General features: G+C 41.8%; 1 protein-coding gene across 1 annotated transcript; it reads right to left on the reverse strand.

The window, feature by feature from the left end:
• Window positions 1-3,131: 3,131 nt before the first annotated feature.
• LOC128491582 (extracellular calcium-sensing receptor-like) lies at window positions 3,132-7,854 on the reverse strand. Its single transcript, XM_053463901.1, has 5 exons — window positions 7,597-7,854; window positions 6,152-6,982; window positions 4,821-5,048; window positions 4,335-4,458; window positions 3,132-4,036 (listed from the first exon to the last, which is right to left on the reverse strand). The coding sequence occupies exons 1-5, from the start codon at window positions 7,852-7,854 to the stop codon at window positions 3,132-3,134; spliced, it is 2,346 nt and encodes a 781-aa protein (XP_053319876.1).
• Between the last annotated feature and the right edge of the window lie 6,217 nt (window positions 7,855-14,071).

Consider the following 14,071-nt stretch of genomic DNA (forward strand, 5'->3'; position numbering starts at 1 on the left):
GAAACCAAAACTATTGGAAAGCATATAACACACAGGTGGCTTTAGCCGATTGTCATAGGTAGTTCACCAACTGGTCAGCAGAGGACAGCGTATCCCCTGCAGGGTCTGCCTCACTCACATTGCAATCCCCAATGCAAGTAGGAGGGACTGCCGCCCCCCCCCTAGGCCTAGTCGGCCTAGGTCAGAATGTCACTATAGATATACATATGATCATACCTGGGAACTTTTGTGCTCTGGCTATCCTGAAGCCTACCCTTGCAGGACGCTGCCAGGACTACCCGCTGACGCCGGCAGACGTTCCCAGTGAAGTCGGTGGGCAGTGCCTCTGACTTTGCAGGAAACGCCCCCATTTAAAGGGGAAATGAGCGGTGAGTGGCGTGTATCAAACAAAATCCTAGATCTCCTGAGCACTGACCGAACACCTTTCCAACCCTGACTACAACCAGGCCGGCTACACCGCTTTCCCAATATCGTAATCAACCGAATCCTTTTCTTCCAGGACAATTTTAATGAAGCCTTTTCAGAGTCTTCCCAGTCCCATCTCCGCTCATCCTGTTTCATTCATTTCTAGAACAGGTGGGTGAAGCCAGGGCCCGGTAGTAAACCTGAGCTGGGTGACTATACATGCAGCTTTCAAAAATATATGGGGTGGAGTGTATTTTATTTTCACGCTCCAGGCCAGAAACCGTGCAAGATTTTTGGTGCTACATACGTACCCACCGACATTTCCTTCCTGGATCCAAACACAAAGGGGACGGGGACTGAATGGGGCGGGGCCAGACTCTCTGAGTGACCCTGCAGTATTGAGCCTTCCCTTGCGGGACGCGGCCAGAACTGCACACTGATGTCAGCGGGCGGTCCCGCCGATGTCGGCTGACGGCAGCGGGAAAAAACCCCATTTAAGGAAAATAAATGGGCGGGGAGCGGGGCGTGTCAAGACTCCGCTCCCGTGGCCCGGAGGATTAGGGTTCCCAGGTATGGTGTTTAGGCTGTGTGTGCGAGACATACACAGTTAAAATGCAATGCTTTCTGCGCACAGTAATGCACCGTGCATAGGCAGTATTTTCATGCCGGGACAGACCCGAATTTTACGGGACAGGACCCCCAAATAAAGTAACTGTTCTGGGAAATTTGGGAATGTTGGCAGGTATGCACATATTTTACTTTCCTGTACCAATCCTGGGATTCTATCACAACATACATTGCAACAGCAAGCTTATAGAAACCTAGAATTTGCCGGCAGAAAAGACCCTTCCGGCCCCATATAGTCGCCCGTTTCTCCTGCTGTAAAGAGTCAAACCTTAATCAGTCGTCGGTCTCGTCTTAGATTCAGGAGCCGGATGTCTATCCCATACGTGTTTAAATCCCCTAACAGTAAAAACCTCTCTTTAACATTGTAAGAAATACAAATAATACGTATCATAGTGATGTCACAATGTCATATTCAGGGCAAAGCTAGGACGAGCGATCCTTGGGGTATATAAAGACCCTCAAAAATCTCTGACAGTGCAAAAAAATGGAAATGCTAATAATAATTATAATAATATAATGTGAAAAAATTAAAAGCGGATGGAGAACAAAATGTGAAATAGTCCTCAAACATCTCATATCCCTTTAAACAAAACTGAGATTTTTTTTTTTTTTTAAAGTGTAACTTTTTTACACATTAGCGCTATTAAATATTGTTTGTATGAATATATTTTCAAATAAAGTCCCCAATAGTCATGAAACAAAAATCATTATATACCTGTAATTTGTGTAGTCAAGTTATACCTACTACAAGTGCGCTGGTAGGTCAAACCAAGAACAGTCATTAAAAGTGATTGTGCCATCTGAATGAAGGTCATTGGAAATGGGTCAATAAAAAAAAAGTCCAAGTCACTGGCTAGATAAATAATCAAAAAACAAAAACTGTCTGCACTTCTTACCCTAATAAAGTTGGCAACAAATATATAAACATAATATAAATGAGAGGTTTTGGTTATATGAATTGGCCAAAGCATAATTAAGCTCACCCGCCACGTCAAGGCACACTCTCAATAGGGTGAGAACCTACTCTCACCTCCTACATAGTGGGCACACAAAGCAGTCTATACTGCTACCAAAACCTTATTAATGTGTTGGGGGAGGTGCAATTAAACCTCCTCCCCATTAACCCCTGGACAGCAAGCTGCAACCAGACTGATGAGGAGCCAACAACCTCAAATATGTGCAAACAGGGAAAAGAAAAAATGTCGGTGCGATAAGCTAGTCACAGACTCAAATAATACAAATGTGTAATACGAGGCCTACCAAACAGGTGTAAGCATGCTGCAAAAACAGTGTATTGGCTGTACAATGTATACAAAAAACAAAAACCGTCTGCGCTTCTTACCCTAATAAAGTTGGCAACAAATATAGAAACATAATATAAATGAGAGGCGGGTAAGCTTAATTATGCTTTGGCCAATTCATATAACCAAAACCTCTCATTTATATTATGTTTATATATTTGTTGCCAACTTTATTAGGGTAAGAAGCGCAGACAGTTTTTGTTTTTTGTATACATTGTACAGCCAATACACTGTTTTTGCAGCATGCTTACACCTGTTTGGTAGGCCTCGTATTACACATTTGTATTATTTGAGCCTGAGACTAGCTTAGAGCACCGACATTTTTTCTTTTCCCTGTTTGTAGATAAATAATCACCAAGACCAGGAGTATGTTTGAGAAATGTTTATTAATAAATAAATCATTCAATAGATTTTTTTAAACATTGAAGCTTAATAATTTACATTCTGAATATTTCTTCACAGAAATTTATTGGAACCTGCCCCAATGTTCATTAAACACATTTCTAATTTACATGTCTTTCTCCTTCAATATAAACCACATTTATAATATAAGCTTTGCAATCATTTTTTATAATATATAATTTTGCTCCTTATACCTCCTCCTTTCATGATCCCTTTAATTGGTCTATATAAATGATGTCTGCAACACTTTTTATCAATAAAGGTAACCATTTATGTATTTTTTATGGTACAGATGTCATCTTCTGCTCTTATATTATGAATATTATAATATATGTCAAATATATTATGTAATATTGTGTGTACAGCATCAACTGTTAAAGAAGGTAGAGTTGGCCATTATCTTTTAGATTTACCCATGAGATGTTCCCTCGAGTTCATTTTGGGTCGGAACAATATGATGAAACATTTAGGGACAAACATACAGATGAGCAGGGCCCAGCTGGAGGCCTGGATGGCGAAGATCTCCATGGCCACCGTGTACTTGCCTCTGGCACTGAGAGAAGCTGGGATGTAGGACACCCAGACACTGAGGAAGGCCAACATGCTGAACGTTATGAACTTGGCCTCATTGAAGCTGTCGGGGAGTTTTCTGGACAAGAAGGCAACAATGAAACTGATAGTGGCCAGAAGACCAAGATATCCCAACATGCACCAGAAGGCAACAGGTGAGTTCTCATTACACTCAACAATGATGATTCCAGGTTGGGTTTGGATGTTGTTTTCTGGAAAAGGAGGGGCGAGTAATACCCAAGAAGCACACAAAATGAATTGTAAAAGAGAGGACAAGGCGATAATCATGTAGGAAACCAAAGGTCGTGTCCATTTTCTCAGGCTACTACCAGGTTTTGTAGCCATGAAGGCGAAAACCACCATGATGGTTTTGGCCAAGATACAGGAGACACAGAACGCGAAAACCATCCCAAATGTTGCCTGACGCAGAAGACATTTCTCAGGCATGGGATAACCAATGAAAGTCAACGAACTAAGAAAACAAAAGCACAAGGAGACCAGGAGAAGACAACTTACAGAATAATTATTTGCTTTCACAACTGGAGTGTTCTTATGATTGAGGAAAAGCCCAAATATGTAGATGGGGACTGTCGAGGAGAAGACACTGGTCACTGTCAAGGTTGCACCCAAAGCTTCTTCATGGGACAGAAACTCAATGGACTTTTGGAAACATTGGTCTCTGTGTAGGTTGGGCCATTGGTCCCATGGACACTTAAGACAGGCAAGTGAGTCTAAACAAAAATATAGTAAATTAAATGTATTAACATAAACATAAATGAGCAATTAAGCACATAACTATTTTGCTATTAGATTTTTGAAAGGATTCAGACATATGGCTCCTCAATCTAAGACGAGACCAACAAAAGGAACAACGCCACTCTAGATGAGCCAAATTTGTCTCATCTGCCACCAAATGCTATGTTACTATTTAATATGGGTAATGCTTAACAATAGGCCGTTTCCACTGTCAAGATTTTAGGATAGCTCTCTATTATACTGTATCTGCTTGGTTTTTAACCCTTTTTTTACCTGTCTGATTAGAGATCTCTCCTTGGGGACACTGGACACACTGGAAGCAGCAGACAGGCTCCCCTCTTCTTACCACCCTTCGAAAGCCAGGAGGGCAGCTCTGGCTGCAGACGGAGATCGGAACCTGGGGCACAAAGCAGGATAGACAATTTACGGACACATATTTAATCTCCCAGTATTGCTTTATGAAGCAGGTATCACAATACCCCAAACTGTAAGAGACAGGTGTATACTGTATAACTCAAATAACTACATAAGCAAATGCATTTAATTAGTGTTAAACCTGGAGAAAAAGACCCCAAAAAGATCAGCTCCTAGAAAAGAGGGGCATCCGGCAAGGAAAGAGGGGCATTGGGGAAGTGAAAAAGGGGCATCAGGGGAGGAAAGAGGGGTTTTTAAGGACCGATGAGGACTTGTATGTAATATAAACATTGCACAATTTACTTGTCCGTGGTATAAGAAGTCTAAAAATATTACAATATATACCTGATTGTCTCCTAATGCCCATTGAACAGCACCTTGGTCGATGGTAAACGCTCTTCCTTCGGTCTTGGTGGTATCGTAACTCCCCACCTTTACGTGACTCATCGTTCCATCAACACCCACTTGCCAGTTGACAATATCATAAATGGCGGGTGGGTCGCCATTATCATCAAAGAAGAAATCCCCTCCGTTGTTCAGCCTGAATCGCACACTTTGCATATAGTGAGTCAGCTGTGGAGCACAAACAAAATATTCTTAAAAGCCCCTAAATATGTTGATATTATGGATTACTGATGACCCTGGATTATCTCAGTACTCATCATCTGAGGCAGAACATATGATTCATGGTTCATGTTCTATGTTCCAAGGAGAAGACCATTCTGGTGATATTGCAAAGGATGTCATCTGTCAATCTACTTAGCATTGGCCAACCATACACAAAGCAAGAAGTGGATCAAATAAAAGTAGTGTCCAATATACTAATGTATAGAATTTGATGGCAGATAACTATTTTAGTCGAGTCATCGGAACAAAGTAATACTCCAGGTAAAATAAGCTCCAGATGAACCACCAAAGTGATGACATTACACAAGATCAGGTACAAACAGACTAACTTTTACATGGGGGAGAACTAGATGTTTATATACTCCAAACCACAGTCACTATGGGTAAAGGGACAAATTGATCCGGTTATCTATGGCCAATAGGGCTTCGTAGGTGACCGGTGTATGTCGTATGTCCCTCCAAAGACTAATTGATTCAAACCTGGCCAGGGGTGACATGGGAAACTGGTCTGGAAGGTGTAAATTGTCCTGCAGAGGTGACCTTCAGGTTGTCACAAAGACACCAGGGGCTCATAGGAACGAGTGAGTGTTTGGGGAACAGAGGGGACCCGAGGATTGCCACGTAGACACCAGGGGGGTCATGGAACAAGTGAGGGTGTGAAGCACAGAGGGGACCTGAGGATAGTCAAATAGACACCAGGGGTTCATGGGAACAAGGGAGCGGCCACCGGGTATGAACACAATTATGACAAATACAACTAAAAATTATACTGATAACCTGAACAGAATAAAGAGAATATAATAATACGAATTTAATAATAAGATGGACATCTGAGCAGGACCGTGTCCTGCTACAACCGCCCTCTCAGTAAGGGGTAAAAATAGATAATCAATCAAACAATTAATTGCCAAAAAATGTATGATTGCTAAAAACATCTGCTTGTAATGAAATCATATAAATATATATATCAATATATTAAATGTAGATCAAGCCCTACACCTGTTCACAAAATATAATAGAAAATGCATGTGTAGTGTGGTTTCCCGTACCTGCCATGGTTTAAAGTGTTGGAGATCTGCACAGCTTCCATTGTGAAACGGTCCACTTTTCTCTTGACAAGAATGCAAATGATGCAAGGATGTGGCAATTACATAAATTGTGGTATATAAATTGTATGCACCTCTCAAGCTGGACACGTCATTGTAGCTAGTGGAAATCCTGCCCAGGTCCTCGTTTCCAGTACACAACATTGTGGAATCATCCCATGAACTTGTGAAGTTCTTCTCGTCCAGTAATTTGCATCCAAAAGCCTTTTCCCAAAATATTTTTGCCCAAGACCTCCCTGGAACATTAAACGGTTTAAGACTGTTAAGATAGCTTTTGAAATTCGGGATTATTGAGCTATGGAAGGAGAACCCAATGGACCCAGAAAGAATTGAGGAGTACTTGGCCACCGATAGGATGTTTGAGGTAGACCAGGCTTCACTTGCCACAAATATCTTTCCATTCACATTTTGCATCATCATCTCATCCAGAAGAGGTATCATCTCAGCATCTGTAGAGAAGACAACTATAACTTTGGCTGTTGATTGCCTGATTACTTTTGTGAGATGGACGGCATTTTTATCTGGAAGGCTGGTCATTATGTATTCTGTAAAAGCAACGCAAGCTCCACCCCTGAGGATCTCCTGCTTAATGACCTGAATGCCCTGTTGACCGTAGTCTTCGCTCACAGCCACCAACCCAACCCATGTCCATCCAAAGTGCAACACCAACTGTGCCAGGCCCTTAGACTGGAAGGCATCACTGGGAACAGTTCGAAAGAACGATGGAAATTGTTTCCTATCACTCAGGAAGGAGCTGGTTGAGAAATGACTTATCTAGAAAGATAATATTAATTAGCGAGAGACAATGCACCATCATCACAAAGTCAACGATCCCTTTACTTACTTATACAGTGACTGGGGCTAAAAACCCCAGGATTAAGCAATGTTTTAATACTTCTTTAATGGATGAACTATGCTTTAGTATAGACAAGTTCTTCATAACTCTTCAGTTGGCAAAATCTAATGACAAATAGTTAATTCTTGGATTTTTTTTACAAAAAACTGGATAATAACATATTTTCAGAACAGGTCAGAAATTATTAACCTAATTATTATTATGACCCTCTGCTAAGGGTCAGTTCTGGAAGCCTCACTGAATTTGGGTCATAAATCACAAAAAAAATAAACATATACAGTAGAGCTCAAACATATACTAAGCATGGATGTCTTCCCATGGTCGATGAAAATCACAATAATGTGGAAAAGATCGCATAAAGGGTTGTTTGGTTGCAAATATTTCGTTTTTGTGTAATAAGGATGGCATCTTCTACCAAAAAGTATAAATTGTAGATCTATGTGGTTGATGCAGAATAACCATAAAAGCTACAGAATATACATCGGCGTGGTTTCATGGTTTAGGACCCTGGTCAGCTCCCGGTATCTCTTACCTGAGGATATTTGTAGAGTCCCAGCATATACGCCAAGAGAATGGTAAAAGTGGATATTGAATGGCCAATGATAGCAACTATGGGTGGCTTTTCTCTGCAAGCAAAATTTGGGACTCCTTCGTTCTGACCTGTTAGGAGCATTAGGGTGCCATCCACCTCTTGCTGGAGTCCCGCGCAGGAGTCATAGACCTGGAAACCCAGGGTAACATTTGGTAGGAGGTCGGGACTTCTGTTGATCTCCTCCACAGCAAATCTCATAGCTTGGAACTGCTGGAACACTTCGAAACTAAATCTAGGAATGGAGATAGAGAAAATGAATTCTTACGTGAGAGACTGACGCTATTTGGGATCATTCAGAGATAAATGAGAACCAAAAGAACTATTCTAGATGTGTCTGATCCTTTGGTGTATTTCATAGAATGTACTTAGGGTAAGGGTAGAGTAAAACAGGGAGATGATGATGGTGGTGATGATGATGATGATGATGGGGAGGTCATCTCAACATTTTCATTTCAAATATTTCTCCATATGATTTTGAATTTCTTGAGTTATTTCTCTGTTTGGTCTCATAGGTAATCTATATGCACGTATGGAATATTGGGATTTGGGAGAGTCCAGGATATAAGCGTGCTCCACGGGAAAAAAAGAGAGAAGGAAGAATCTTGATGTTGTGTGATAACCTGCAGCTGCTTGTATCAAAACCTTCATATATTCATATACCCAAAGACGCACAAACACAAGAATTATTCTTGAAAAGAACCTGGGAAAACAGATGTTGTGATCTAGAGAGACAGAGGAGGGCGAATCAGGGGAAAAGGGAAAGAAAAGAGAAAAGGGTTGAAGGAAAATGCAATGTAGAATAGAGAGTGAGTTAAACGAGTTAATTAAGAGGTAAAACTGAACGAAAGAACAATAAAGAACACGAATAATGAAGATGCTGGAGAAATCAAGAGCATTACATGAAAGGTTTCCTGAAACAAAATAAGTTGGATATATTAGGAGAAGCATGGAGAGAAATGTAAGGATGGAGGCTATTTTGAGATAAAAAAGGAAAATGTTACAGTTACTTACATTTTACAGCCCCCCTGGGCTGGATACTCTGTGAAGGGGATGGCGGGGTACTCTTTGTCAAGATGGAAGGGCAGTACAGCTCCTATTAAAATGTCCCCGGTCACCGTATCTCCGAGAAGGTCTGAGCCCCTCAAACTGCATCTTAGGTGACCTTTATGTGAGGCCGGCACGACGTAGGACAGGGCAAGATGCCATACCGACCAGTATAAGTAATACAGGACTCTAGAATTGAGAAGGAACATCAGAAAGTGAAGCCAACCTCGTGTTAAGTCACACGAGGGTCTTCTACTGCACATCCCACCAAGGTCAGACATTAGAGGTCCTTCTGTAGCTCCTGTATTGAGCTTATTCTCACACAGACCTATTCTTATAAAGAGTTTGTGATCTTCTAACAAAAAAAGTAGCAGGTCACCCAGTGTTGGGTGATCACTTTGTATAGGGTTCCCCACTTTATGCCTGTAGTCCCAAGTGGACCAAGGTCTAATGCCTACTGGAGGCATGCAGGAAGCTCTAGGTGGGTTTCAGAGAAGAACGTTAAAATGCTGACCAGGTTGCCCCTGCTTTCATAGCTGAGCTCAGTTGAAAATGGGGTTATTCGCCCAATTTTAAACTTTCAACACATGCATTCAATAAGTCAGATTTCTTCTACATAGCAAATGAACCACGCATTATACAGGGCCACCTCTTCAGGGAAAGAGTATCATGCACAGTGACATCAATGACATGGAAATGCAACTCTCGTTGACTCATGTTTTAGTGAATAAACCCCTACATCTTCTCTCCATACCTATGCATTATGAAGAACCAACCCCAGCGAGCTTCTACCGCAAGGGCAAAGATGACCCCGTATAATGCATAGTTAAATTGGTGAGATGGATTTCTCAATATGAGATTCAACTCATCATTTTGTCTATTCTCCGTATCACACCGTTACTATATATATATTTATATATATATACACTTACCTCATCATGCTTAATCTACAGATCTCTGCCATCGTATGCATTGGTTTTGACGATTGTACCTTTTTTATACAGGAAAAAATTCCCCTGTTGACGCTCATTACAATCAGACTGCGTCACGCTGTGAGCGCTCATTACAGAATGTTTTTTCTCTCTCTTTTTTTTTTTTTTTTTTTTTTTAATTATGCCATCAGAGAAGTCGATTGCCAGTTTGGCACATAAAGAGTAAACTGGATATCAAAGTGTGCCATCTGCAGTGATTTTGAAAATAACGAATTTAAAGGGCAAGTCATTTTTTATTTTATTATTTTTTCTTTTTTTATGATTATTATTTTATATTTTAGTATTAAAGTATTAAGATGGCTCACTAAAGATCAATGTCCATCTTCCAAATAACGACTGCCCACTTGACACTTAACCTCGGAGTTACTGGTAAATATAGGCGGCTCTAAATTGACCCCCATATTTTCAAACCCCAATGCTATGTGATAGTAATTTTTTTTTTTACTTCTTACACACATCTATAAGAAACCCCCTACAAGCACTTTTATCAACTCAAAAGCTACTCCGATGTTCAAGAATATGTTGCTTTTCAGGAAAACAACCTAACGTTCCTTGAGTAGCCCCTTAATGACAAAAAAATCCCCTTAATGACAAAGCCCATACATGTACGGGCTCAAAAGGCATTGTTTTCAATGGGTTTAGGGACCGCCCATTGTCCTTAAGGGGTTAAATAAAACGTCCGGTGATGCTCCAAGAAAAGTTACATCTAGAATATTCTTTCTTTCTGAAACATTTTTTATTTATTTTATATATCTATATATCTTTTTTTTGTTTTTTTTATTATATTTCTCTATTTTAGATGTTCGCCAAACTAAGGCTAAACAATACAGGGTTAAAGTTCCTTGTTATCTGCTATATATTTTATTATATTTACATATTTTAGAATTTTGTAGGCGCTAAGCTGAGGTTAAACATTACACAGTAACAATTTCTTGTACATTTTTATATATTTTATTACATTGATATATTTTACACTTTAGCATGCGCTAAGCTGAGGTTAAACATTACCGAGTAACAATTTCTTGTATATTTTTATATTTTGTATATTTTTATATATTTTATTACATTGCTATATTTTAGACCTTTGCCTGCGCTAAGCTGAGGGTAAGCAGTATCTTCTGGAGGTGGTGTCTCGCAAATGCTTGTAAATTTAAAACTAAGGAAAGAAATAAATCTAAATGTGAGTTTTACATCCATAATCAAATGTCTCGGAGTAATCGGAGGGCTTTTGGAGGGCTCGCCATCTTCCGTGAGGTGTTTGTATGCACTTGCAGGGCTATCGAGTCATAGGAGACATAGGAGTCATTGTTTGGCACGTGTAGGGGCCTTTAGTGGGTGGGAAGTTGAAGGGGAAATGGGTGAGGAGGGTGGAATAAATGACCCAGAGAAGCATGACTTTACTTGGACACACCAACTCAAACAAAGAGTACAAATATTACAACTTTCCCTCAAAATAGCTTTTCAACTGTAGTTGCACCGAGGAACATTTTATTACGTCCCAAGAAAGAAGTGACTTTTGTGAAGACTCACGCCGTTGACTCATGTTGAAGCTCTCCAGTTCCTCGCTCTCTTGGATGAGTGGACATCATCTTTCCTGCCGTAGACCCTGAATACCCTTCTATGTCAAGCCTCCTCGCTCACCTTAGGCTATCCTTACATTTGCAGAAGGGAGATCGCAGGTTTTCAAACCTTATTTATTTGGCCAAAGTATGCACTCGGCCAGATGAACCCCGAAGTTCCTTAGAATCTGTAGATAAGTTCTGATAATATACGCACCAGCACACTCACTGTCACACACTCACTCTAACACTCACACACAATTATGCATACACACTTACTATAACTATAACATGCACACATACACGCTCCCCCTAATGTCCGCTCACTCTAATATACACTTAAATTTAAACAACTTTACTCTGTCATCGTCCCTCACTTCATTACACCATCATATATTGGTATTTCCACACTGTGCCAGCAACCACAACAGTCAATGTTGCATTATGTGACCCCCACCATGTTTCTGCCACCCCGAGTGGGCCATTCCAACTCAGACTGGCCCTGTTTGAAGAACATTGGAAAGGCCTGCCCCTTTTGAAACTTTGCACCAGAATCCCTGTTTTATACACAACCCCCCAACACATAACAATGATAATATTATAACAGTTTTTGACAGGACCCTCCATCACTGGGACCACTGGAGAGGCCTGACTGCCAGCCTCCTCCCTATCGACTATGGGCCCTGGCTTTATAAAGGCTTCTGTGCCCAGCAGTATATCATCCCATTACTTGCTGAGGGGTTATCTCCAGCAGACAGCCAGGGTCTGCCACCAGGGAGTGACCACCATTCTTTCAGTTTAATGTTGTATAAATCAGGCCGCCCCCCATTGTATTGTTAATCCCGTTACTGCCCCTGTTGTCTCTGGGAGGCAGATTAAGGGGGTTGTTTGTGTCCCAATATCTTGTTTTATGTAAATGTGTGTTTTGCTGGATATATCCAGCTCTGTGTGTGAGAAATAAATCAGTCTTCATTTGGTTTTACCCTACACTGAGTCTCGGCGAGTGACTGGGGAACCGGGGAAAGTGTGTTGTCCCAGGCTAAGGGAGCACAAGACAGCGGAGGTAGGAGGCCGGGGGAAGGGTTGGCATTTTAAACTTAGCAGACCCCATTATCTTCCCCCCCCCGGTACTTACCTTTAAACAGTCCTGCGGCGAGTCTCCCTGCTCTGCCACGGTGCCGGTTTGTAATGCTGAGCGCCGGAAATTGACGTCACTTCCGGCGCTCTGCATTACAAGCCGGCACCAGGACTGAACAGGGAGACTCGCCGCAGAGGAGAGAGAGAGAGAGAGAGGGGCGCCGAGCGGGTAAGCAAAAACCACTCGGCGCCCCTCTCTCTCCTCCGCTTAAAAAAAAACCCCAGTCGGCTCCATTGTAGGGCCGGCCCTGATTGTGCCCCAAACTGATGTTAGGCTGATAAAGCCGCTTAGGCAACATGGGTTAGTTTCAAAAGGGTTAAATTCTGGAGATCTATAATGATAAATGCCCCCCTCAGTATTTTGCACTTGCTGTGCGTCACTGTGTCCTCCCGTTATACGCAGCCATACGGATCTGTGTGATTTATTATATTGGGCAGCTGGGGGTTAATTATGACGGATAGGCCCAAAGGGGATGGATATTATTGGTGTATATAAAAGGAGCGAACAGCGGGAAAAGCTCCATACGGCTGGCGGAGGATGAGGTACGTACAGGGAATATCTATATAGTAACGTACAAACCTGGGATCGGCCCCATCCGGCCCCCGTCTGATCTGCCCATTTACCTGCTCTAAAGACTCCAACCTTAATCAGTCGTTGGTCTCGTCTTAGATTCAGGAGCCGTATGTCTATCCCATGCATGTTTAAATTCCCTCACTGTATTATCCTCTACCACTTCTGCTGGGAGGCTGCTCCACTTATCTACCACCCTCTCAGTAAAGTACATACATTTGAATATGTGCTTCCCTGAGAAAGAACAGGATGTTTATCTAAAATATACAATGAAACGCTTATTCTGCCTCTAAAGGGGGGGGGGGCAATTGTAGTTCTGAACTGGGATATGATGGCATATTATTGGGATTATTGGTCGGGCTGAAGGTTACCAGCCATATCCTGGTACAGGGGGTGAATATATGAGGCATATAGGGTGTTCTCAGACGGGGTACTTTGGGGTAAATGGGGCAGATTCTCAGTCACGCAGGCTATATCACAGCCCAAATCCCTGCTTGAAAACAGATGACTGAATTCAGAATTTTTCTTTATGGTGATGTGAAAGGGTTAATATCTAAGCTCTCAGGTATAAGGAGTATGTATTGTTCACCAAAGGAGCAGTTGATTCTGTGCACTGACCCTCAGTATAGACGACTGTGTAGGGTGGAGTGGATTTTACAAATTTGGGACCCTAATTCATTCACCCCGCTCGGTGTTTTGATTGACAGGCTGGTGTGCAGAACATTCTTACACCTCGTCCTAATGTACCCCGTCCTGCCTCCGTATTCCGATGGAAAACCAGCTGCCCCCGACCTCAGCGGGCTCCTGGTGGACGGAGACATCCTGATAGGAGCCGTGATCCCCCTTCACATTGATAAAATCTACCCGCCGATCACCTTCCGAGAGAAGCCGCCTCCTGATGTGTGTACAATGTAAGGTCCGATCATTTACCCCAGCCTGGGGTATTAAATAACTGCGAATTCTGCTCCGTGGAAAAACTGTGAATACTGAAGCCGATACCTTGTTAAAAAAAACATACAAAACTTAGAAAATGGCAGCCTATGGAAGTACTTAAATATTTATCTTTAAGTAGGAAAAAAAAGATATGTCTTCGGGAGAAGCTGCAGCTCTAA

This window comes from Spea bombifrons, chromosome 4 (genome assembly GCF_027358695.1).
Source record: "Spea bombifrons isolate aSpeBom1 chromosome 4, aSpeBom1.2.pri, whole genome shotgun sequence".
In the NCBI taxonomy this organism is placed as follows: Eukaryota; Metazoa; Chordata; class Amphibia; order Anura; family Pelobatidae; genus Spea; species Spea bombifrons.